The sequence below is a fragment of the Lepisma saccharinum genome, chromosome 1 (assembly GCF_977018435.1).
Source record: "Lepisma saccharinum chromosome 1, izLepSacc3.1, whole genome shotgun sequence".
NCBI lineage: Eukaryota > Metazoa > Arthropoda > Insecta > Zygentoma > Lepismatidae > Lepisma > Lepisma saccharinum.
In genome coordinates, this window is record NC_139229.1 from 10,559,263 (window position 1) to 10,585,771 (window position 26,509).

The following is a 26,509-nucleotide window of genomic DNA, read 5'->3' on the forward strand; positions in this document are numbered from 1 at the left end:
CTTACTCTTACTCTACCACTCCAACGTATGTCTGTGCTACACAATTACAGGCACCTATGGGGTTCATGGGAAAAAGTTCTTGGTTTTTGATATTTACGAGAAAGAACAAACCTGCATCCAATGATTGAAGAGTGGCAAATCCTAATAAGCATTTTTTACCTGCCCGCGAAATGTTTTGAATCGAATTTTAAGTGTAATTTGCATTTTAAGGTTCACGTTCAATACATTTCCAAATAATATCCCCTCATTAACTTAAAGAGTATCGAAGAAATTCCCTTTGTTACGGTTTCCTCAGACTCATCATCTCGAAATTCAAGTCCCTGAATAGTAAGAAACCGCGATGAATCCACAACAACTGACATGTAGTGTCGAGTTTTCTTCGATCACCTTTGGTCCTGGGTTCGATACCCAATGGAGGCACTTTAAACTATAAGTCCAGTCCCGATTAGCCTTACTATGCATAAAGTGGACTTAAAACATCAAATCAACCAACCAACCAAATCTTGAATCAACTTTGAATGTCTTTTAATAATTAGCGTTGTCACTAACGACCACGATTAGAATAATTTGCCCGTACTACAGATGATGTCTTGTGGTCCTCAAAATGTTCGTGATGTTTTAAAACCATCCACATTCAACACTTTTTCCCAGTTCTTAAGACTGGTTAAAACTTAGGTTAATCTCGGCTATTACAGGACATAAATGAATGAGAAATCACCTATGCCCAGGTCGGCGCTCGAATCTTGAACGAAAGTCACATACACGTAGCTATATATATACTAAACAAATTAATATTTGTTAATCAAGTTGGTATTATAAGCAGGAAAGTGATATCATGCAGAATACACCACTTTGAAAAGGTGAAAATCGTCATACTCTTATAAATGAACTCTCTTATTATTCGATATTTAATTAACTTCAGTTGGAGGGCCCGGGGGGGGGGGTGGCAAAGTGTCTGACATGGGGCGTCCCCCTGCCTCCTCTGGCGTCGTCACTGCTTCCAACCCTCTAATAACTTCGCTGCTGATAGCCTCACCTTCGAAATGGAAGCTCGTGTGTCGGCGAATAATACAAAGCACTTGTGTTCACTGTCCCTCTTTCATTCAAAGTCTGCCGTTTTCCTTTTCAGCTTTTCCTGCAAAACTTCTTGTCAGCAAGCAAAGCAAATTACAGAATTTTTATTGCCCCTCCCTTGCATCAACCTTCATTCCTACTTTAGGCCTGAACTTATGGCACTTACCCGCTACAGAAGGTTTGGTGTTTCCCCCTGAAGCAACGGTGTCCATTGTTCAAAGCGAAACCTCTGTCAGTGAGGAACGGCGAAAAATAGTCTCGGAATACACCCTGGCCGTAAACAGGCTCCCGCCACCCTGGCATTGGTGTCAGCTTCCCTCTGAAGTTTGATAAAACTACTTTGTGAAATTTGTTTAGTAACGATTGAAAATGTAGACAGTAGATACTACATGTATTTTGCTCATAAACTTGAAGGCTAAATTCACAGAATAAAAAGAACAGCTACAACATTCCTTCATCTGATTTACAGAAAGGCTAATCGGGACTGGACCCACACTTTAAAGTGGGATTCAATCACTATGTTCCTTCACCGGGTATCGAACCCGGCACCCCTTGATTACAAGGTGACGACGCTACCACTGTACCATCGGGGAGTCCCCATAGAACAACGTTTCCTTCTACGACGATTATACAGAACTTAGTGCACTTCCTTCATTTGAAATCTATTCTATATCAGGCTCAGTATTTCGTTATTACAATCAAAGGAATAGTATTCTCCTTAAATAAGAAATAAATGAATAAAAAAAAGCATTGGAAATAATCTTCAAACGGACGTAAAAAAATCGAATCCAACCACCTGTAGAATGCCTGAGGGAAACAACAAGAATTTTCTCAACAAAGACATTTCCGAAATTTCCATAACATTCTAAAAATTTCGCAACCCGTGCAAATAATCACGTGGTAAAATCTTGTCATGGTTCCCTGTAAACATTAAAATCACCAAATTACTTATTTCCATAATACCCGTATTCTCTCCTCCTCTTTAGCTCTCAGCTGTTCGGAGTGGGATAATGCAAGATTATTTGTCCCTAATTATCTCTTTCTCTTAGTCTTGCTAATATCTTGGACTCTTTAATAACTTTCCCAACAACTCCTTATCAATTTGCACTGCCATGTTTCCCACAATGTTTTTCCTACTTCCTAATAACATTCACTTCTGTACACCCTTTGATGTAAAAATTAAATAATAATAATAAACCCTATCCGTCGGTCCGTTTATCTTTCCAACCTATAGAGCTGAGACTATTTTTACAAGATAAACCTCGGACGCAGACATTCCACGATCTTTTGGCCCCTCCTTCCACCTTCTCTACCTGCCCTTTTACTTGATGTTATTCAGAATTGTATTAGTATCTGGAGTACTATCGTAACATAAAATTATTAACCTGGAATGAATTGAAAAATAGAAATGAGGAGTAACCCTGTGTTTCGAAAGAGTATTGAAAATAAGTTTAGGTATTCATTCATTCATTCCTCTCTCTCGAATAGTTTTCTTTTTACTTAACACGCGCTTATCAACGTTTCTAATTGAAATACCTTTTTCCAAGCAAACAAGTATTTGCAACTGATTAAATATTTTGCTATTATTTTTTCGAGACATTCGAGACGAGACGAGACTTTTCAAAAGCCGTGCCGTCCCGTCTCGTGTCTCGTCTCGAAAACGAGACGAGAAAAACATTCCGTCTCGTCCCGTCTCGAATTTCAAAAGGCTTGTCCCATCTCGTGTCTCGTCTCGAAAACGAGACGAGACACGAGACGAGACGGGCATGTCCCGTCCCGTGAGCAACACTAATTGGCATGTTCCATCGGACACCGAAAAATTCCAATTATCTGAATATTTTCACTACAATATATTTCTTAATGAAAATTGCTGCGTAAACTAAACTGACGGTGGTGTTATGGCGTGCGCACGGGTTTGGGGCAATTGCCCCCCTAATCATGGACATCCGCAATTTTTTTCCGCGGAGGGACATGCAAGGCATTTTTCCAAGAGGCATATTTTCCCGATAATAGTTTTGCCCCTCAAAAAAACATCAATTGAATTTGAAATTACCGCAATAATGTAAAGTACAATGACTAAAATCAAATTATGCGTGTGAAATATATACTTTTAGGTTGACATTCGATTTCTGAGGGACAGGTGTGGCCATCCTTGCCTTCCCCCCCCCCCCACCATTCCAGACGTCTATGTCCCTACATTCACCTAGAAATTTAGCGTAGAAGAACCTTAACATTCTGCATTCATGAGATTCCGAACACTAAGGCCAAAACTTAAGAAAGGGAGAAAGTGAGCCATTCATTAATTTATTTCAGTGATCATAGCCCCCAATAATTTTAACAAGTCGGCGCCCCCTCCACAGGAGACAATACTCGAGATGACAATGTACCAAAGAGACCATTCACTTAAAGAAAGAAAGCCTTCGGTAAAGGAATTCCTCTCAAAGGCTAAACGCGGGAGATGGTTTATTCTGCGCGCAAATATTTTGAGCAAGAGAAAAACAATGGGGGGTCCAATCCTTTCTGTAAATAAAGTTCTGGACAGGACTGCTGCTGCTGTCGGCGTGTCTTAGAACACTACTGTTAACATAGGGGGAAAAAACTATAATGTGGTGGAAATAAATCAATGCGAGGCTTCAAAATTTGAAACCCCAGGAAAGAAGAGGAATATCAATAAATGTGTGACAAATTTACATATCTTTCAGCAAGACGCTACTCGTTGCTATATTTACTCTTATTATAGGAGGAAAGATCATCCCACTGTTGGGAAACTGCGCGTTTCGTTGAAAGATTCGGAACTTTTCCAAAGTGGGGAAACATCTTTAAGGAAAATCATAAAATCTCTGGGATTCTCATACAAAAAAAATTAATGAAAGCAAAATACTGATGGAGAAACCTCACATTTCTGCATGGCGATGTAGATTCCTCAGGGAAATTACGAAGCACAATTTTATCTCATGTTGTATATCTGATGTAACTGACTTATCGTTCTTTTAGCCATATTTTAAACAAATGCATATAATGTAAAGTATGGAGGCATATGGGGATGTGGAGGTAGGGCTCCACACATTTTCGACCTCGACCTAGGCCATATTATGGAGGTGATATGGTTCACCGACCGCTTTTACCCCAGGTTTGCTCCAGGTACTCACTTGGGCTGAGTCGACCCCGGAGCCGCTCGGGATATTTGAAAAAGTTCCACAAACCACCGTGGGTCTCCCGCGTGAAAGTCAGGCGCCCCACCAACTGGACTTTTGTGCACTTCAGTTGCGGTATAATTGAAAGATGGGCAGACTTGAACGGCGACTTCGGAAAGAAATGGTTATTGCAAGTGTATATATTCAGTATTTTCAGAATGGATTGAAAAGTTAACCTGCAAACAATGCTCGTTTTGTTAATTCGTTCATGTTGTAAGGGAGATGGAAATTAAGAGAGAAAACAATAACACATTCATCATTGTTATTCTGTTTTCCTAGAAAAACAATAACACATTTCATCATTGTTACTCAGTTTTTCTCGAAAAACAATAACACATTTCATCATTGTTGTTCCCTTTCATAACACGTTTTCCTCGACACAGCCGTGCCGTACCGCACAATATGGCAACATCGTGATGCGTGTTCCTTCAGCTCTCAATACCAAACTAATTTTGCGGCAGGTATAATATCCAGAAGATATCCATTGGATATCTCCTGGATATTTGTGTGTTGCAAGGGTTGATTGCTCACCAACCCTGCCCCGAAAGCATTTTCTGTTATTGGTCGAAACCTGAATTAAAGGTCATCTTTCCATGTGGTTGCCAGTTCGGGCTGCAAGTAGCTTCACCCTTCTATCTCTAACTCTAGAACCTCCCTAAAGTTGTAATTCAAATTTGGAGGCTGTATGGGTGACAGTCCCCTCTCAGTGGCTTTGAATTCTCACACGAATTCCGAGAAAGAATTTGGTCTCATCATTGGTGAACCCCTAATGAAAGGCCATCTTTTATGTTGTTGCCAGCTTGGGCTACAGCTTGCAACTTCAGGTGAATTTCTTGTGGCACGGTGAAATTGACACCTTGTACCTTGCTGTGTAGCTAAGTTATTGCAGCGCAGGGAGATGGGAGCTGTTGCAGTTCCTACCTAATGCCGAAGTTCCATTACCAACTGTGTACTTGAATGGACCATATTAGTGACACCACTGGGCACGATTGAGTCCACACAAAGATAACACATGGTTTTGGCCTATTATTTAGCATTGGATTTTTCATCGCAAGGGGTAGCTTTAAGGATTGTGATAGCAGTTATAAAACAAAATCGTCATGTGTATCGTATAACAATTTAAAGTTGAGATTTCAGAGAATATGTATATACAGGGCGAACAGAAACTATGGGGACAAACATCAGGAGGTGATTCCTGACAGGTAATGGAACAATAAAGTTCACATCAACATATGCCCAGAAATGGACGGTGAGTCTGCAATAAAGCAATTAGTACAGATACACATTACATGGCATGACCTTCATCCATGTTACAACAGGTGTATCCATGGGATACAATGCAAGCATCCACACGTCGCATCATGGATTGCCTCACTCGTTCGAATGTTCCAGCCTGTACCCGAATAGCGTCACAGACTACATGGACACGCTATTCAAGGGTCTGCACATCAGGAACTGCCTCAGCATACACAACACTTTTCAGATGCCCCCACAAGTAAAAATCAAGGGGGATTAAGTCTGGTGATTGAACGGGCCATGCCACAGGGCCTCCTCGTCTGATCTATCTTCTGGGGAAGATGTTGTTGACGTCTTGATGAACAATAATGCGAAAGTGGGCTGGCGCTCCATCATGCACCAGCCACATTATCTGCCGTTTTGTCAAAGGCACATTCTGAAGCAAAAGAGGCAGAGTATTCTGCAGGAATTCCAGATACGTCTGTCTCTTAAGGAATTGTGGAAGAACAAATGGTCCAAGTAGGTGGTCGCCAATAATTCCTGACCAAACATTGATGCTGAACCGTTGCTGATGAGACAAATCAACCATTCCCAGAGGATTGGCTGTAGCCCACAGATGACGATTGTGTAGGTTGACGATGCCATCTCTATCAAAGGTCGCTTCATCGGTGAAGAGGATTGACGACAGAAATCCCAATATGGTGGTGGACTGTTGCAAAAACCAGCAACAAAACCGTTCCCTTGGAGGATTATTCCCTGGTGATAATCCCTGCACACGTTGTTGGTGATAGGGATAGTAGCAGTTTTCATGCAGGATACACAACACCGTCGCTTGGCTTACACGATGCTGGCAGGCCACTTGCTTGGAGCTTGTACTGGGGTTGTTCTCAATATCGTGTAGCACATGTTCCTCCAGATCTGGTGTATGCACATGCTGTGGCCGCCCTCCATGTTTGCCTATATGAAAGGACCCATGCTTACACAAACGCCCATAAATGGCTGCAAAGGTTTTGTGGTTTGGGTGGTGCTGTCTGTCCGGGTACATGGGTCGATACATCCGTGCAGCCTCTCGACCCTTTCCATCTGCTTGACCATATACGAAGACCATCTCAGCTTGTTCCTGGCATGAATAACGGACCAAGGTCCGTGAAGAGTTTCCTCTACCCTAAATGGAGGAAGACTGATTCAACGGACCTTGATAATGGACCATGGTGCTTTGACGTAGCTCCAATCACACAATTTGCAACACAAAAAAGCACACTGCGAGTGTTATGAGATGATGATGTCGTTCTTCTGTGCCATCTACCTTGGCAAATATGCATTTCCGGACATATGTTGATGTGAACTTTTTTGTTCCTTTACCTGTCAGGAATTACCTCCTGAAGTTTGTCCCTATAGTTTCTGTTCACCCTGTATATTACACATACCTTGCAGAGGATAAGGTAAAGAATAACTGGAATAAGAAATTGGACAAAGCGAATGCACCTATCTGGCATCCGATCCAAAACTGCAGATAATTGCTGGCGCCACTGCAGTCACCCGACTTCAGACTCCCATGAGCAGGGTCACTGTCATCGACTATGAATTGAGCTTCGGTTGTGTTCGGAAGTAGAATGGTTGGATTTTAATTAAAATTGCATGGTTTCATTATCTGAATCCAATATTTTAAGCAATGTCGGACAATAATGGATTCAGGGGGGACAAGGCCTTGACTTAATTTCCTGTTGTTCCCTGTGGAACATAGGGCATCAACAAAGCATCTCCACCTGGTCCTACTGACGGCAATTCTCTTCACTGCATTCCAGCTCTTTCCTTCCTCCAAGGCCTCAGCGTGAACAGATCTTCGCCACGTCTGTCTAGGCCTCCCTCTTTTCCTTCTTCCCTGCGGGTTCCAGTCTAGTGCCTCTCTCTCTACAGCCTCATTTTCCTTCCTCAACGTATGTCCTATCCAATTCCATTTTCGCCGCTTTATTTGTATGGACACCTCGGTTTCTCCAGACTTTCTCCAAAGTTCTTGGTTTTGAATCACTTCTGGCCAAAAGATATTCAAAATTTTTCTCAGGCAGCGATTGATGAAGGTCTGTAATTTAGAGGTAATCGTTTTTGTTACTTTCCATGTCTCAGACCCATACAACAGTACAGACTTAACATTACTTCGAAAAATACGAAGTTTGGTCTTCATAGATATCTTCTTGTTTTTCCATACTGGATAGAGCCTCACAAAGGTGCCATTTGCTTTTTGGATTCGTTGAGAAACATCCTATGCCGCCCCTCCGTCTTTTGCCACCACACTACCCAGGTAAGTAAAGCTATCCACATTTTCAATAATCTCTTCACCAATATTAAACGGGTCTGTTTTTGTGGAGTTAATCCTCAGTGCCTTGGTCTTCTTGGAGTTAATCACAAGACCTGCTTTTTTTGTACTTTCTATCAGATCTGCTAGTTTTGTTTGCATATCACCATGTGCTTCAGATAAGAAGCACAAATTGTCTGCAAAATCAAGGTCTTCTAGTCTGTTATTCAATCCCCATTGGATACCACGTCTTTTCCCTCCTATTACATTTCGCATCACTGCATCGATCACGATCAGGAACATTGTAGGTGATAATATACAACCTTGCCTCACTCCAGACTGCACATCTATTGGTTCAGATACACGGCCTTCATGTATAACTCTACATGTATAATCACGATAAGTTTCTCGGATAAGATCAAGAATTTTTGTGGGCACTCCATATCGTTTCACTTCCTTCCACATTGCATTTCTGTTGACCGAGTCAAATGCTTTCTCGAAGTCAACGAAAACTGTATAGAGACGAGATGACCATTCTATACATTGATCCAAAATTATCCGCAAGGTGTTAATTTGATCAATACAGGAGCGATTTGGTCGAAACCCTGCCTGTTCTCTTCTAAGTCTCAAGTTAACATGCTCCTTAATTCTGTTTAGGATAACTCTAGTGAAGATCTTACTCGGAATGGACAACCTCTCCAGTTGTCACACTTTGATGTATCCCCTTTTTTCGGTAGCTTCACCAACAGGCCACTCCTCCAGTCCTTAGGCATCACTCCCTCTATCCATATCTTCTCAAATAAGGGCTGCAACATATTTGCTGTGGTGTTTATATCACTTTTCAGCACTTCCGGTGGTATGTTGTCGACACCAGCTGCTTTACAATTACGTACCTCTCTCAGAGCCTGTTTAATCTCTCCTACTGTTGGAACATCCGTCCTAATTCTTACACTGGGGCCAACATCACCATCATTATCATCTTCCTCTTCCCCCTGGTCTATCTGAGCATCCACAGAGCGATTAAGGGTTGCAGAGAAGTGCTCCTTCCAACGTTTCAGTTGGTCCTCAGTATTCGTAAGGAGGGTACCATCTTTACTTCTCACTGGTCGATTTCTCTGCATCTGTTTCCTTGACAGAACTTTTGTGATGTTGTATAGTTCTTTAAGATTCCTCTTTTTTGCTGCTTCCTCCGCCTGCTGAGACAGATTGTCTACCCAATTTCTTTGATCCCTACGAACACTACTCTTTACTTCTCGATCCTTCTCTGTATACTTCGTTTGCAATTCTGCCGAGAAATTTTCCTGGACCGCGTGGCAGAATTAACGTGCAGTTTCTTTAATAATAATTATAATAAAAAAAGAACACTATATTTCGGTTCTGCCTTTATTGTTTATTAGTATACCTCTAAATGTATAACCTCAATTTGAGGTTTTTTTTTCTTCTCAAAGTTGTGGTATGGGCAATACTCAGAGAGTATTTTGTCATGCTTTCCATAGGGCCGAAGCCAGAATATAAATTCCGTAAATTGTTCCGTAAGCTGGCAACAATGCCACTTTGTACAATATTATTTTAACCATGAAGTATCATTCTGATTTCAAGGAAACTTTGCATGATTGTAGGAATATACCACCTCTCCACACAATTTTTTCATTCACTTTGGTCTATTGGGGAAGGGGGAACAGGAGCATGCTGTATGCAAACTATTTTGATTGAATTTGAAATTTTGGGTGCATCAGCACTTAGGCTATTTTTCATCCTTCACATTATACAGGGTAGTGGCCGCGGTGGCTCAGTCGGTAACGCGTCTGACTACCATGCTCAAGGTCCCGGGTTCGATCCCCGGCCGGTTCAAATCCGGGAACTTTTCTAAGGTTTGGAAGCGGCCCCGGCGCCCACCCAGCGTCGAATAACATGGGTACCTGGGGGAAACCCTGGGGGGTAAAGGTGGTCAGGGGCGTGATGCTGATCACATCACCCCCACTCACGACCGGATCAAGAAAGTGTGGGGCGTTACCACCACACCCCCTATACGCCTTCATGGCGTGGTGCTATGCACAGGGGAGCACTTTACCTTTTTTTTTACCTTTACCAGCACCTTACCATAACTAATATATAACACTACTGTAATGTCGATGGACTAAAACATTCTTACTTGTGCTAAAAGCTGAGACTGTAAAGGAGCACACACAAGGATAAAACGTGCAAGGACACCTTACACCCCACCAAATATTATTTAAATTTCAATTTTCTTCTTATTCTTCTTCCTTTAACACTAATTATTGGGAGGCAAAACACACAAATTTTACCTCTGCTAAAAGCCCAGTCTTAAAGAAAACAAAATCAATTTCATCTCTATGACAATTAGTTTTTGAGCTACAATTTTGTTTTCTTTTGTATTTCACAACAAGTTTGAAAAGAATGCACTTGAAAAGGCTCCACCTTTAACGTCCCACGAGGTTCTGGTACATAAAGGTTAATGCCAATTTGTCAGTTTCATTTTTTGGAATACTTTGTGGGAACAACATTAGTTAACATTGAAACATTTATTTCAAGATTTATTTATATATATTTATTTTCTATGTATACACACTTATGTACATATATATATATTCTTGCAAAACATACCCTTTACCTTCTACACGTAATGCATCAATATATAACAGGAATGTTTTCTTGGAACAAGTTACATAACATATAGGCATTCAAATACTTAAAACTTACATTTAGACATTCTTACAAACATTTTTATTTTTACATATAGTAACAACAATACTGCAGGCTGACAGATCACTGGAACAAATTGAATTGCAAATAACTTTTGAATCAGTGTCAACAGCACAAACAAAACTTCAGATCTATCCTGTTTTTATAATATTGCTACAGACATTGAATGAGTGTTAGTAGATATATATACAACAATACTGCTGAAATGTGGTTTAAATCTCAGTGTATCCAACTACAGCATGTGCTAGATGAGATCTATGACAACTACCAACAACGTGCACTTTACTCCGTAGGGCCTTGGTCGGCCTGGTCCAGAATCATCTCAAAGGAGAATGGAGTGAATGTATAACCTTGGCCAGCATAGAATTTACTCTGGAACTCCACCCTGGAAGAAAAAAAGCACGGTTTAAGATAATGTGACGAACATTCCTTACCCAGCGAGCCTTGATATGATCACGGTCAGGTATTTTCGACTATACCAAGCTGGGACATCCTGGTCTATGACATGTAATATAATACTTAACGAAACACTGCCTGATCTATAATGAACAAAACGAAGTATGATTTGTGGTAATACTATTTTAGTTTCTATTTGCTATATATGAGACATGATTTATATTTGAAAGCTATTTTTTTTCTCAGACTGTAAAAGTGACAATTACTAAAATATTTTTGATATTTAACATTAAAAGAAGCACTGTGGAGGTGTTCACTATAGAGCGTGGGGCTAGTTTTAATTTGTGTAAGGAAATACCTTTCTTTCCATAATTTCTACTTCCTCTTCTAACTACTGAAATATATGGATACTTTACGAGCTACTTATAAGCTGGTCTGTGGTAAACAAATATACAGTGGTGTGCCCAAGGGGGGTTAGTGGGGTATAACCTCCCTTGACTCAGTATTCCTAAAAAGAAAAGATCATCAAAGACAGGAACAGCTGGCAAAATGAGGGAGGACTACTAAAAAAAAATTTACTTAAACACTCAGTTTCAATAAACCTGGATGGACACGCCACTGAAAATCAGGCACGTTTCAGACACACTAAATTTTATTTACAGTAATGTCGTTCAATAGATACGATGCCTACATATTTATTAAAAACTTGCTACTTTTTTTCACAAAGTAAAAGTCACCAGTGCTCAATTATGTAAACATAGCAGGATATAAATTTAAATCTCATGCTGAAAACAGTCTCTACACAGGCTAATACCACAGAAAACAGACTGGCATCTAAGAGATGAAGGCACAAAACAAATAAACAAAACAGATACATCAGGTCTGATGGCTGATACACGACATTTGTGCAACCAATTTTCCCTAGAGTGAAAAACAGGAACACTACACACCACTTCTCATCCTATGAACCTTGCACCACATGTTCCAGCTATCTGTCAGATGATGTTCTTTATGAAATACCATCTGTTGTTCTTTGGCGTTCTACACAACACGGGTCCTAATTTTTTGTTACATGAGCTTATACCGTCAAGAGTGTAAACGTATCTTTAGGCACTTATTAAAATAAAAAAAATGGGTGCAGAAATGGCTTCACAATCAGTTCAATGGATGATCTGCCATACGTTTCTCTAAACAAGGCATTTGATTTCATGAAAAATATCTTCTGCCCTAGTCATTGAAGAAACAAATAAATGGGGAGAAGTGAAAATTATTAAGTCTTAATGGGGAGAAGTGAAAATTATTAAGTCTTACCAATGCAATCGGAGACAATGCAGGAAAGCAGATAGCCCTTCCATCATTACCAGAATGCCGATCGTCAGGACAGCCCAGAAGGCGAAGATAGCCCAAAGCACGATTCCTCCTACCCAGTCATCAAATGTGAGGCCCATCTTCAGAACCATGTTCCACAGCACTTCGGACAATTCTGCAAATGAGATGAAAGTTTATTCTGTTAATTTAAAGACAATAAAATACTCTTTTTGTCTATTTCGAGTGTGCTGAAAAGAGTGATTTCCAAACATGGGAAATCTCGGCCAAGAAAAGGTAGCAAGGGAAACATCTCAATTTACAGTGTCAGTATTATTTCTTATTAATGCCTAATTTTAATAATTGTTAATTGACTTCATATTTGATTTAAGTCCACTTCATGCTCAGACAGACCAATAACCAATGGACCTACAGTTTAAAGTGGGATCCAAACCACTTGGGCCTCCATCAAGAACTGAACCTGTGACCTCTTGATTACAAGGTGACCTTACACCATCAGGGAGGCTAACTTCACATTATATTACACTTATAATAGCTACAAAAATTGGACAAATTTCTGAATTTTTATGATTAGGAAATTAAAAGAAACTCTTCACATATGGCTGATAAGAGTAATAATTTTAAATAACTCGCAAACAGAATAAAAATATTCCACTTTATAAACAAAAGCAAAATGGGGTTTCAAATCAATACGCTTACCAGGCATGGATGTTCCTTGCCACTAAAGAACATTAAAAAGAAAACACAACACATAACATGTGTACCAAAAAAAAAATATCAAAACATGTTGGTGCAGTACCCAGCTGCGAACAGTTCAGATCCGGCCAATCCAGGCAAATGAAGAAGCAGAAAACAACAACAGGAAAGGGAAAAAGAAAGAGACAGGCAGACTTGCCAGAGAAAGGCAGATGTGACCCGAACACTTAAGTCTACGGGTGCTAGGGCCACATTCTGACCTAAGCTATCAAGGAAGAGAACATGAGGCAAGAAACATCAGAAGTCCTACATGATGTGTCACTACAGCAAGCTGGAAAATTTGCTTCATTACTATTCAGCAAATTTTATTCGGGAGCAGGGGGATGTATGACCAATTTACAAGTACAGTCTTGCTTCAAACTTCCCAAACTTTCTCTGAGAAATGACATAGCCGTCTCTAACGAACCAGCTTTCTTTCCCACGAAGCCAGGCGTGAGCTCAATCAAAGAACCCATTCTCTGACATGGAATACAGTATGGTCCCGCAATGAACTCTACTCCAACCAGTCTACATTTCGCTCCTGTCACCATAAAAACTCATAAGCTGCATTCGGTCAAAATTGGGAAAGGCAGATGGCCAACAGGAACGTGCCCTTATTACCGAGTTCCGGGACTTTAATTTTTAAAATATCCTGATAACTTCAGTGGGTAACATCGCCCACTCTCAGCGTGGGCTGGTAAAGACAATGACTCCCTCTGTTCCAGTGATGGGAGCCAATAGTTCTGGCGTGAACAGACCGGCATCTCAGCATGTATCATGACCTGGGCCGAGGTCGTAACTTCCGCACGCACGCCAGCCAGTCTGCCTCACTGACAGGTTAGTGACAAAGAGTAAAAAGTGCTGGATGTTGAACTCCAACCTCGCCCGAGAATATATCTTTGCGGCAGTGAAGTTAAGACAGCCAGGAAACGCATAAACTTAACAAATTGTGACAAGTGAGGTGCTCGCACCTAAGTTACGAGAAGCTTAAATTGATTCGAACCAGATACTTTTCACTCTCCAAATCACCCACACGAACAAAGGGTTATTGTGTTTTCGATACCATCCCTCCCTGGTGTAAACACGAAGCCATGGGGTAGGGCTATAGCTCATGGACAAATAAGGAAGAAGGACAATTCCTCCCCGTGGCCACAAGATTCAGGAAACTCTGAGGGTGAAGACTCTGGTAGGACCCGCGAGTAAGAAAAAGTTTTCGTTCTCAAACACTCGTGCATGAGCATTCTTGCCTATTGGAGGAGGGTGCTTAAAAAGTTGCTGTGAGTAACGTGCCAATAGTCAGATTTTTAAAGACAGTTAATGTGCATCGGTAAAGATAATACTAAAATTAGATATGACCTAGTGTTTTAGTGTACGATGATGGCCATTTGCGGCCTGCCATCTTCAGGTGTTTCCATCCGGTGTTGACTGGGTAAAACAGTGCGATGCGCTACTCTATTTTGTTATGGGTGTATGTGATGGGAGGCGAGCTATTGTAAGTATGTGGTGATATATTAAATTATTTCTTCTACCATTACAGTGTCCTGATTGCTTTCATTTGTGGAAATAGAGATTAATTACAGCTGGCTTGAGTCTCAAGACCAAAAATCATAGAATTTCATCGTCTGTGATTTTTGGCTGGATCTGGACCGTTCGCAGGTGGGTACAGCACCAACACGTTTTGATATTTTTTCGGTAAACATGTTATGTGTTGTGTTTTCTTTTTAATGTTATTTTGTGGTATAGAACATCCATGCCTGGAAAGTGTCTTGATTTGAACCTCATTTTTCTTTTGTTTATATTTTCCTTAATTAAAATTTCTTGTAGATGTTTTGAGATCACTTTTACATTTTAATTCTCATTTCTGTTAGGCAAGTTGGCACACTTGATAAGCAGGGGCACATATTTTGTGGTAAATAAAGCAAAACTTCCAATACAAGCATGGACTGAATTTCTGGTTCATTTCTGGAACATCAAAAGACATGCCAGAGTGTTATGGTAAATAAAACACTTTACACAAAAATTAATAGGCATATTCACAATCTACACTTTCCTTCAATCACATACTAAAGTTGCAGCCCCATCAAAATCATACAGAGCGAAAATAAATTTCTTCGCAATCCTCCATGTTACTACATTCATAGTCGCTCAACATGTCGACTAACTAGGACACTACATGTCAGCTTCTCCCGAATGCAGCTCTCCTGCATCTCTAAATGAGGCTACACATCATGTCCAAGCATTACCCTTTTTAACGTGGAACATTTTAAGCCATTTAAGGGGATGACGGACAATTTCCCCTAGGCTCTTCTCTCTGCAGTTCTACAGGAAAGCACTGTTGCCAACTTAGCTCATTTGGAGCCAGCTCTGGCTCTTTCATGCACTCGTTTGGCTGTAAACTGTGGTACCTGCCCCCTGCCCCACTATGATGCCATCACTGGTTCCGGCCCTCGTAGATCAACTTTTGCCATGAGTATACATTTTGCACGTGACGTGATATTGTTATATTGGCTGCGTCAACCTTCCCCTCTTACCTCCCCAGCTACTTTTATGTAGCACCGTGGCTGAGGTGAAGATGACAATATTATTATCATCCGGGAATCCTTTTTCTTCGATTTCGTATGACCATCAGTGGATTATTGAGATGGGTGATGCCACCAGATCGACAGTGAAATCTAACAATATATTGTCATCACTTTAAAAGTTAACAGCATTAGCAGCAGCCCCCACCCCCTTGACAACTAAAATTACCCTAGGAGGCACATTATCTAGCTTCCTACATCGAGCTCCTTGAAAGTCAACTTTAGCTCCATTTAAGGTGAAATTTAGCTCTTTTATGTGCTTCAGGTTTGGCAACACTGCTAGAATGTCCATAGGAGGCAAGGAGAAATGCATTACGCTTATGGGAGCATTATTTTATTTGTTCTCTCGTGAATATCAAACATCCAATGACGTAGAAAAGTACGTGGACGGAAAGGGGACACAATGAACAATGTATTAGTCGTAGGAAAAGGCAAAACTCCCATTTGATTAGCTATAACTTGAAGTTGATTTCCCAAAAGGAATACATGGGATTCTGTAAATTCTTATTGATCATATTTTTCAAACATCGTGTCTAGCTTAATAATTACCTTAAAAAAACACTTCACTTGCAACATGGAGATAAATTCATACTCTCTTGTACAGTCAAGGTTTTTTAGTAGTAGTGCTCATTCTGACGATATTGAAATAAATGTACAACTGGTGCGAAATTGACACTCTTCCCCTTAATACCACTGACCTAAACCAATTACAAATAGTTTTATTTTTATGCGTTAGTCTGTAATGTTGTAGAACAGAATTACCGGCATGAGCCAAAGACAAAGCCCAGAGCCGCAGATAGGATGCCGTGTGTGAAACAGAGCCCAGCACATATTCTATGGTGTGGATTCCTTGGTGGATGAACAGCTCGCCCATGTCTTCCTCCTCCTCCGGGGGAGGACCCCCTGGGATGGCCGAGGGGCCATCTTGCGACATTGCAGCCTCCGCATCTCCGTTTTCTTCCACGTTGTTCATGTGTGCATTCATCAACTGAAATACACACACAAGGACTTCAGTTATATTTAAATGGATACTACTACAGACTAATCGTGAAAATTTGGAATGGAAATTTAGAGAAAACCTTCCCTGGAAGGTTCAAAATTTTTATTAATCTAATAATTTATAACAAAAATAAAATTTGTACAATGTTGCAAGAAAAGCAATTAATATTTGCACTCAAACCGAACATTTTGAAGAAGAAATCACACTGATGAAAAATCAGAATTAGAAAAGATTAAAAATGGATTAAAATACTACATACATGTAAATGACACGTGAAAAAAAAAATGTCAATATTTAATTTGATTTATTTTTGTTGTTATTTAGCATTACAATTCTGCCACTTTTGGCTAATCACAATGATGAGGAGGAGTGATATGATGAAGGGACATTCACAAAGAACACCGAGTTTCAAACCTGGGACCTCTGACATTGTAGTGTACTGTAATAACCACTCTACCACGGAGACGGTTAAAAAAAATACATTAAGATTTAGCACACACAGGAGATGTACTATGTAGAAATTTTAGAAAAAGATTAGTCCTGGTTGAGTCTGCATTCTTCTCTTAAATTGATTGATCATAGCTTGCTAATGTCAGTATAATAAAAAAATTTAAAAAACTGCTACAAAAAGCCATGATATTAATATTGTATTAATACAAACACAACCAATAAGTAATGCCACTTCAAGCTTTAGAAATTTCTACAAGAAAAATATGTTTATAATAATGTACTTACAGGAGTATGCCTCTTCTTTTGGCGAACCATTATGAGAATTGGTTTTGCCAGAAGCATCACCGGAACACACAGCAATGCAATTACAACAAGGCAGTACTGGATTCCACGCTGGAAGTAAAAAAAAAGTATGCTCATGTTACAGTGTATCCACCTAGGGTCAGAACTGGAATGGGCTGCCTTCATTTGAGCCTCCATGATGGAAACAGTGGTACGGTTATCCCTATACAATCTGGTAGAGCCATTCTACACAGTGGTTCAGATTCAACTTTAAACTGTAGGTCTAACCCATATTAGCCTACATCAGCATAAAAAGTGGACTGAAAACAAACTTTAAAACGTATCACTGAATGTTACAATTAATTTGCAGTATTTCAAATATCTAGTAATATGTAGGTTTACTTTCAACAAATAACTTATGTAATCTAACTAGGAAAGAATACATTTTAATCTTCGTCAAAGCCCAGCTATTCATATCCAGAGCTAAGGAATTCTCTCGGGGACAGCAAGGAAGCAATAGTCTAATTCAGAACAGAATACTTCCAGAAATGAAGGTAATCAAAAACAGAGTATAAGACCTCTTTTTAGACCTATTTTTAAAAGGTAAAGGGGATCTTATACCCTGGTAAATATGGTACATTGTTTCATTATCAATGAACCTAGTCCAGCTACATGAAGTTAGATTCCTAGTAGTGGGCAATTTTCTGTCTGCCTGGTTAACATCCTGAAAGCTGCACCTTCAAAATTATTATTGTTATTAATGTACACCCACAGTGTATTACAGAGCGTAATTTTCTTAAAAATTATAGTACAGTAAAACCTCATTAATCCAGACTAATGGGGGGGATAAGTTGACCGGTTTAACTGAAATAACCTAAAAACAGTAGAAAGTGCATTAAAACTCAGTTTATAGCAACAAAACATGTTTATTATGGTGTATTTAAAGGGCATAGGCCTCAATACTTGTACACTATACAGTACAGTACAAAGTCTGTAGGAAACAAAATTTCATCAGTGGTTTTTTCTGCCTTTTCTTTGGGAAGTTCACTTGTTCACTTCTAGCTGCATTTAAAATCTTGCCTTTTGCTTTTTTTTTTTTTGGGCCTTTTGCCTGTCCAGATTAAGCAAAATTCTGGCTTATCGTAGTCCAGATTAACGAGGTTTTACTGTATTTATTGTATTACCTACATATTCCACAATGTGTATGTAGAGGAGAAAGAGGGGAAAACGGAAAATATTAAAACACAATATAAATTGTGTGTGTTAGCCAAATGTTCTGAAAATTGGCAGCCTTCTTTTTTTAATTATAGACATTAGAAAACCTGTAGTTTCTTTATAATCATGTAAAGAAGAGAAAATATATGTGCATCACCTAAAATAAATATGCCAGGGAGGATTATTTCAATAAGGGAGAGGGAAAAGGGAGGGGGGTCACATCTTATGTGGTGTGTACAAAAAAATTCACAGGAAGAAAACTATTTAACAAAGGCAGTAGTCTCTTATTTTTTCCTCAAGTATCACACACTTTTGTGGAATGAGAAATTATGATATCCTGTTCGCCCCCCCCCCAAAAAAAAATAGAAAAAGAAAATTTAAATTTTAAAAAAAATCCCTTCAACAGCCCCTAACAAGTCTGATCCAATACTTTCTAGTTTAGAAGCATTATTAGTGTCTTGCCAACCTAAATCATGATTATGGAAATAAAATTAGCAGCTTTCGAAGATTTAACCCTCCACTGCCCATATGCTCTTTCAGTCTCCCTTAACGCACAACGTGAGGACAACCTTGCATTCTGACGTCACCGGTATGACCATCACTGCATTTTAGGCCATATGGAGATCTAGTTTTTGTATTTCTTTTTTTTTTTAAAAAAAAATGTCATGTTTGGCAATGATCTTCAGGTCTAGTAACATTTTAAAACTTAAAATTTCACTAAATCAAATCTAGTACATACATTATTCATACAAGGGAATTATTTCCGTACTTGAAAGGTACAAGTATGCAGACAATGTTACTTCCCAAAGCCATGATATCTCTCCCATTCAATGCACTTTTATTAATGTATTTTGGTAAATATGCTCTTTACCGTGGTTTTTATTATTTTCAAAGCCATAGTATATGGTATTACAGTCATCGTAATTGACAATAGTTAGTTTACATAGGCGGAACAGATATGATCTGCATAGCTTGTCATTTGTTTATGTACATAGTCAAGTCACAGTTTATAAACAGTACAAATAGAGAGTCACGCAAAGGTAATGAACAATCCTACATACATGATATCATCATAAGTTGAAATTTTTCTTTATTTTCACGGCATGAGATATGTTTCGTAATGATTCTCTTGCAATCGAGTTACTTTCGTGTTTTGGACATAATTCTTTTGGTTACAACTGCTTTGAAGCTTACAATAGAAGAAAATTTGGGATCCAAGATGGCATCGGAAGATAGTGGAAATCATACGTGGGAGAATAAAAGAAGAAGGGAACCGGTGACTAAAGTATGGCGGACTAAAGGGACGCGTCGGAATAAGGATGGTGAAAAAAGACCGATAACTTGGAATCTGATCGTATTGTATCCAAGATATACCCACAATGGAGTAGTTGGTATATCGCAGTTCTTCTGAAGAAAGTTTGGTGTCTGATCTACCATCGGTTGTGATGATGACAATCAGATATTGAAGACAAGGAAAATGACATCCATCTTGTGAAAGAACTGTTCAACTGAAAGTTTGAGAGTGGGGTATCCTTTACAACAAAACCCAGAGCTCTGGTAAAATTTAAAAAAGGACTAGAATGCAAGTGTTAGTTCACGAAATTCACAGTGTCAGGCCTTTTAACAGACGTAACATTAAGCAATTGCAAAATTCAGTCCGGACATGTAAAACTACAGGAGTGACCTTTTAATCGAACACATGTATCTAAGATACACAACGTATCATTACAACTCGTATGTAAATGCATGTACATGTTATTACGCTAATTAATGTAATCGTCCTCTAAATACGATTTGGCCTTATTTAAAAGTGATTATTTAGCTAACATTCCAATGGTTGTATGATTAAGGACGTTCACTATAATTTGATGTTTAAGGTCTTACTGCATACATTCAACTGAGTTTTTAAAAAGGAAACACCACTCCATCCTTAGATATGAAATTCACACCCCTCCTTCACGCCACTTCATGCATCTGCTTGCACCTCTAGGTAACAAGCTTGCTGTGCTACCGTTGCTATACGTTGGCTCGAAAAGTCTCAACCTATATTAGCAACCAAACCTTTTCCTTGTTGCTTGTGGTCATCACTGGTGGGTAATCTTGGTTGCTTGCTGGTGGTTGATGCTAAGGTGAGGCTGATAGCGAGAAGCACATCGTTAAACCGGAAATACTTTTATTATTAGGCAAAATGCATAAGTTCAGGATGGCTACTCTAAGGCTATGATAAAATTCAAGAATAATTCCCGGTTTTCAAGTTGAACTTTCCAAAAATTCAAGGGTACAAGCAGATGCTTTCACTATTTTAACCTTACGTATTACTTCTTCTCACCACCCACACCCATAATACACACACACACATACGTATATATATTAACAATATAAAGCGTCTGTATGATTCCAATGTGTTCAAAAGATCTAATTCAATTAAACGATATTTATATTTAAAATATTTAATTTAAAGTGCAGAGTTTACATTGCTATTTTCACAAACTCAGACAAACATAAGTCACAAATGATACGAGATGTACTAATATACGAAAAATTGTTAATTGTTATAAGAATTTATAATTCAAATTTACCTAACCAACTTCAAGATTATCTTATCTTGAAATAATCTTCAGTTTGTCAGATAGATTGTTCTGCAAACGACACTAATAAAAAACTCACTATGAACGTGCAAATTACTCACAATAGCAATATAACACGTATTTTAAAAATATTTAAAAAATATTCAAAAAACACAAAAAATGGTACTTACGTTTTATGAGTAAGTTATTTACAAAACTATGTTTCGAGGCATCCCCGATGGAGCAGTGGTAGGATCATCGCCTTGTAATCAAGGGGTCCCGGGTTCGATTCCCGGTGGAGGCACATAGTGGTTCAGATTCCACTTGAAACTGTAGGTCCAGTCCAGATTAGCCTTACTGTGCATAAAGTGGACTTAAAACAACAAATCAATCCAATCCAAAACTATGTTTCCGAGAATCTACTGTTCTCTTCTTCAGGTCCAAAACTTCGACTACGAAAAACTTTCCATAGTCATGTCAAGATATTTTAAAAACCAGGAATAAGGGCGTGGATTTGATATGGGTTAGACAGGAATTAAAAAAATATGCCTAAAATTGTTGTAGCCACCATATTCAGTTACAAATTAACAGTCCCTGAAGTTAAAAGATCCTTTCCATGTAAAATACGTATTTCAACCTTGAACAATTTAAAAAAAGTTTAAAATCGGCCCGCGTCATGTTGAAATGAAATGAAATGAAATGTTCAATGTTGAAATACGTATTTTAGAAGGAAAAGATCTTTTAACATCAGGGACTGTTAATTTGTAATGGAATATGGAGGCTACAACAATTTTAGGCATAGTTCTTGAATTCCTGTCTAACCCAAATCAAATCCACTCTTATTCCTGGTTTTTAAAATATCTTGACGTGGCTATGGAAAGTTTTTCATAATTGAAGTTTTCGACCTGACGAAGAACAGTAGATTCTCGAAACGTCCTTTTGCAAACAACATACTCAGTTTTATTTTCCTTCCTAGATAAAAATAAACACTAAACTTGACTCAACTCATTTATAAATATAAATTCAATGGGATTTAGATTTAAAAAAGTTGCAATTTTTCACGTCTACGGACAAAACTTCACATAGAATTCACGCATAATTCGCATAATTCAAGGAATTCCCAGTGAGTAGCCACCCTGAAGTTGTTAGGTTTAGTTCTCTCAGCATAAATAATACATTTATAGTGTATTTATGCTAAGAGAACATAGGTATTCCTCAACTGACGTTAGAATGCATGGTTGTTCTTGCATTGTGCAATAAGGGTGATCCATGCACCCATGCTCTTTACCTTGCACAAGTGCATGGATGTTGGACATATGAGAAATGCACTCCCCCCCTTCCCCATATCTTATTTTCACCAATTTTATATTAAAATAACATTACATATTCCAAGCGTTTGGAAGTTACATTACCTGCCCTGAATACATGTACGCATCACAATCCTGTGGCACCTTGGTGGACTTGAAGAGAACCATGTTGATGAAAGTAATAAGGATGGAAGGGGCACAGTGGGGTCCCGATTCTACATCTGCAGAGTAAAGAAGGGATGTATATTTAGCAACAACTGAGGGAAAAATTAAACTTTACAGTGGGCAATTTGATATTTCAGATAAATATATCTTTACATTCTGCATTACAAGTTTTGTCAATTTACTACCAATTGACCTAAATTATTTGTGAACATAATAAAAGTTTATAATATGCACAATAATACATGTATGATACAGCTAAGCCACTTTGAACTGATAACCATCACAATCATGATTATCATCAATACAAATAGCGGTTTCAAAATTTTAACAATTAAAAGTTAAAAATATTGATTAATATCATAAAGAGATGATAATTATGTGTAAAAGGAAAGGAAGGATAATCGTTAAAAATCAGGAAGAGGAAATGTAGTAATATAAAAGATGTCGTTACTGGCAGACGGTTAGCAAGCAGTCCAGTCAGGAAATATTCCTGGAATGCTTGTCAGATTGCAGAGTTAAAAGTTACTGAGGAGAAGCAGGAAATGGGTGAGTAGGAAGGATGACACCTGGATAACTGGGGATTGTTATGTGAAAAGAGGGGAGAGGAGAATCCAGGGGGATTCAGAATTGGAGAGAAGTTGGTGACGGAGGTATAGGGGATGAGCTCCTGAGTTCTGAGGAGATTCACATTTATTGCTGAGACTGGTAAGAATGCTTACTTTCATATCCAAATATAAGCCGGGTCCAATCTTGATGATATAAAATGCATATGAGTGTGCAAGTTCTCTAAAGTTCTTTTAAAGTTGTGTTTTCACCTCTCGCAGCTGAGGCTATGGAGGCTCACCATTATTTATTATTAATGTGCAAATAGGATCGAGCTTACACACTCCCCAAAAATTGATCCCAGTACCGAGAGTATGTTACCCAAGGAGGCTAGCCAGTCTTTATAGTTTCCAGGTAACTGCAGGTACGATATGATATTAGCAGGTGAGTATTTCACTTCGCGTTTCACATGATACCAAGGAAAGTAATATGGGAACTACTAAAAAGAAGGAAGGTTCCACCTAGACTATTCAGAGCAGTAAAGTTGATGTATGAAAAAGGGGATAGTTTGAGCCCATTACTCTTTATAACAGCAATGGATGAAGTGATAAAAATAGGGAAACAAAGAACAGAGAAGACCAAGGTAGTAATGTGGAGAATGAGGCCAGTGTATTGCCAAACTTTGGTGTACACAGATGATATAGTGCTCACTGCAAATACAGAGGACAAGCTGCAAAGAACGGTACTAGAATGGACAAACGTTAAAGGAAAAAGGGATGGTTGTTAATGAAATTAAGAGCAAAGTAATGAAGAGAGCAGAACAGAAGATCAAGTAGGAAACCTAAACATGAACTGTCATGGTAATTAGCTCGAGCAGGTCCCAAGCTATGAATACCTTGGAACAACGCTTCATCCAAATGGGAAAATAGAGCCAGATGTCTCAAATCGTGTCCAAAAAGCTAATAATGCATATTATCAATTGAACCAGACAATACGAGGTCTGGCTAGAAAAAAAACGGATTGATGTTGCTGTCGACAAACGGCAAGCACGTCAAAGTCAAGCAGTGAATGAGTGTATAACGTGATATCCTGCCTATCGACTGTGTGACTTCCCAGGGTGTACAGCAATCAGTTCCGCTGTAGCTTGTGGACGAATTAAACCGTACATCTGTGCTCCGTCAGAAAAATGTTAAGTGTGAAAGTGGAACAGCATGAAGTCTCTTATGACACTCGGAAAATCTGCCACAGAAACTTATGGTTTGTTGAAGGAAGTATACAGAGATGAGTGTTTATCACACACGCAAGTGTTTGAGTGGTTTCAAAGGTTTAAAGAGGGACGAGAAGTGATCGTGGACGACTTGCATCCTGGACGGCCTTGCACGTCAAAAATGGAGTCAAACATTGCAAATGTCGGTGAATTGATTTGAAAAGATCGTCGTTTGAGTATTCGAGCTATTGCAAAACAACCAACATTATTACATTACGGTGCTGACAACTCTTTTTGAGCGACTAAGACGACGACGACCTGATTTGTGGGAAAGCTCGTAATGGATTCATCATCAGGATAATACTCCTGTCCACACGGCATTGTCAGTCAAGGCTTTTTTGGCCAAGCATGGGATCCCAGTGTTAGAACGTCCATCCTATTCGCCGGATATCACTCCGTGCAACTTTTTTTATTCCCAAAAGTCAAATCAGCACTGAAAGGAACCAGATTTACGACCGTAGAATCTGTGAAAACAAAAACGACAGAGGTCATGAACATGGGTTTCAGAAAATGATTTCCAGCACTGCTTCCAGCAATGGAAGATTAGTATGGAGCGGTGTATCGATAGTTCAAATGAGTACTTTGAAGAGGATAATGTTCATATTGTACAAAATAACCAATAAAAGATTTTATAGCAACAGTCCGGTTTCTTTATAGCCACACCTCGTATTGGAAAACTAGAAATAGGAACGAGAGCCAAACTACAAATATATAAATCAGTGATATAACCAATACTACTGTATGGAAGTGAGAGCTGGCCAACGAAAGATAGTAGGAAAAACAAGACGAGACAAGACAGAGTAAGAAACGGAAGGATAAGGGAAGAGCTAAAGCAAAACATCAATTGAAAACCACCTCATCTAAACAGACGAAATGGTTTGGCCACGTAACCAGGATAAAAGAAAGGAAACCCAAGCAGTTATTGGAGGCAAGACCAGAAGAAAGAAGGCCCAGGGGTAGACCAAGGAAGATATATGAAGAAATGGTGGAAGAAAAAGAGGGAAGACATTCCAAGAACAGAGAAGAATGGAAAAAAGTGGGTCGAGGCATCCCGATGCTGTAATGACATAAGGGTTAGAGAAAGAAGAAGTAGTCCACTCCAATTATAAGCAACAGTTTACCAGAGTTTTGCTTTAAAATACTACTCAACAAAAATTACATCAGAATATTAAAATACCTGCTATATATTCCAAAAATAATGCTTATTCCACATAAAATTGGTGTAAAATCAACGGAAACTTCGAATTTCTAACAACTTCAATGATAATTACAATTTGCGAAAGTGTCACGGGGAATCAAACATAATCTGCAGAACGCACAAATGTTCAAAATGAAGTTTCTTTTTAAAGAAAGAAAAAGAAAGAGAAAAGGAAGGGTGGGCACGAATGGATGGTGGGTGGGAATTTCTCTCTCTTTCTCTCCCCCCTCTCTCTCTCTCGAAAGAGGAAATAGAGAGAGAGAGGAGGAAGTGAAAAAAATATCGGGCAAGCTTTAATGTATGCAAATCAATGTTGAACACATTAACATGAACTTAAACCTCTCAGTTTTATTTATTTATTTCTTTTGTATTTGTATTTTTGTTATTTAGCATTGCTTTTCTGGCAATTTTGGTATATTGCAATGATGAAGAATGAAGATTAGATAAAAATGATGAGAAACACACATAGCAGACATGCTCAGGAGGTCAGAACCTGAACCTGGCAACTTGGGTGGTGGAACAGAAAGTCTACCATTTAACGTTTTTAGACACAACAAAGAATTTATATATTCTTTATTACAAGAATATCAAATGACCTTTTTTTTAGTGTAAGGTATATCTTTAAAACAAGAAAATGATGTGGTGATAGAGTCAGGCAGATAAAGGTGGAGCAATTGTGGTGATGGAAAGAGAATGGTACGAGAGGAAGTTTGAAGACCTAAAAGAAAATGGATATGAGGAGATTTGTGGAACAGGTGAAGAACAAACTATAAAAGAAAGAATCATTAAAGACTGTAGGAGGAGTGGATTCAAGAAATGCATAAAGGAGACAGGAAGACTACCAAGTTTGAAAGGCTTTCCAAAGATACACAAAGAGGAGATAAAGTTAAGACCAGTAATGAACTGCAGAAACAATATTTTGGAACCCTTAGAAAAGAAATTAAAGAAAGTTATTGAC

General features: G+C 38.9%; 3 protein-coding genes across 5 annotated transcripts in view; all 3 read right to left on the reverse strand.

The window, feature by feature from the left end:
- Positions 1-1,286, reverse strand: part of LOC145993247 (glutamate-gated chloride channel alpha-like) — a 41,028-nt gene extending 39,742 nt beyond the window's left edge. The window contains exon 1 of the mRNA XM_083129428.1: positions 1,241-1,286. Within this exon, the coding sequence (XP_082985554.1) occupies positions 1,241-1,286 (46 nt within the window). The remainder of the gene's footprint in view (positions 1-1,240) is intronic.
- Positions 1,287-8,450: 7,164 nt separating this feature from the next.
- Positions 8,451-8,918, reverse strand: LOC145993406 (uncharacterized). The gene has a single exon (XM_083129440.1). The coding sequence runs from the start codon at positions 8,916-8,918 to the stop codon at positions 8,451-8,453; it is 468 nt and encodes a 155-aa protein (XP_082985566.1).
- A 1,450-nt stretch (positions 8,919-10,368) lies between these two features.
- LOC145992654 (V-type proton ATPase 116 kDa subunit a 1-like) overlaps positions 10,369-26,509 on the reverse strand; it is a 76,807-nt gene continuing 60,666 nt past the window's right edge. For 2 of the 3 annotated variants that reach the window (XM_083129043.1, XM_083129027.1), the window contains exons 13-17: positions 22,484-22,599; positions 17,293-17,400; positions 16,320-16,545; positions 12,229-12,400; positions 10,369-10,906 (exon numbers count right to left, since the gene is read on the reverse strand). In XM_083129043.1, coding sequence (XP_082985169.1) covers positions 10,804-10,906; positions 12,229-12,400; positions 16,320-16,545; positions 17,293-17,400; positions 22,484-22,599 — 725 coding nt within the window. In that variant the 3' untranslated portion in view covers positions 10,369-10,803. The remainder of the gene's footprint in view (positions 10,907-12,228; positions 12,401-16,319; positions 16,546-17,292; positions 17,401-22,483; positions 22,600-26,509) is intronic. The other variant, XM_083129034.1, reaches the window with a different exon arrangement.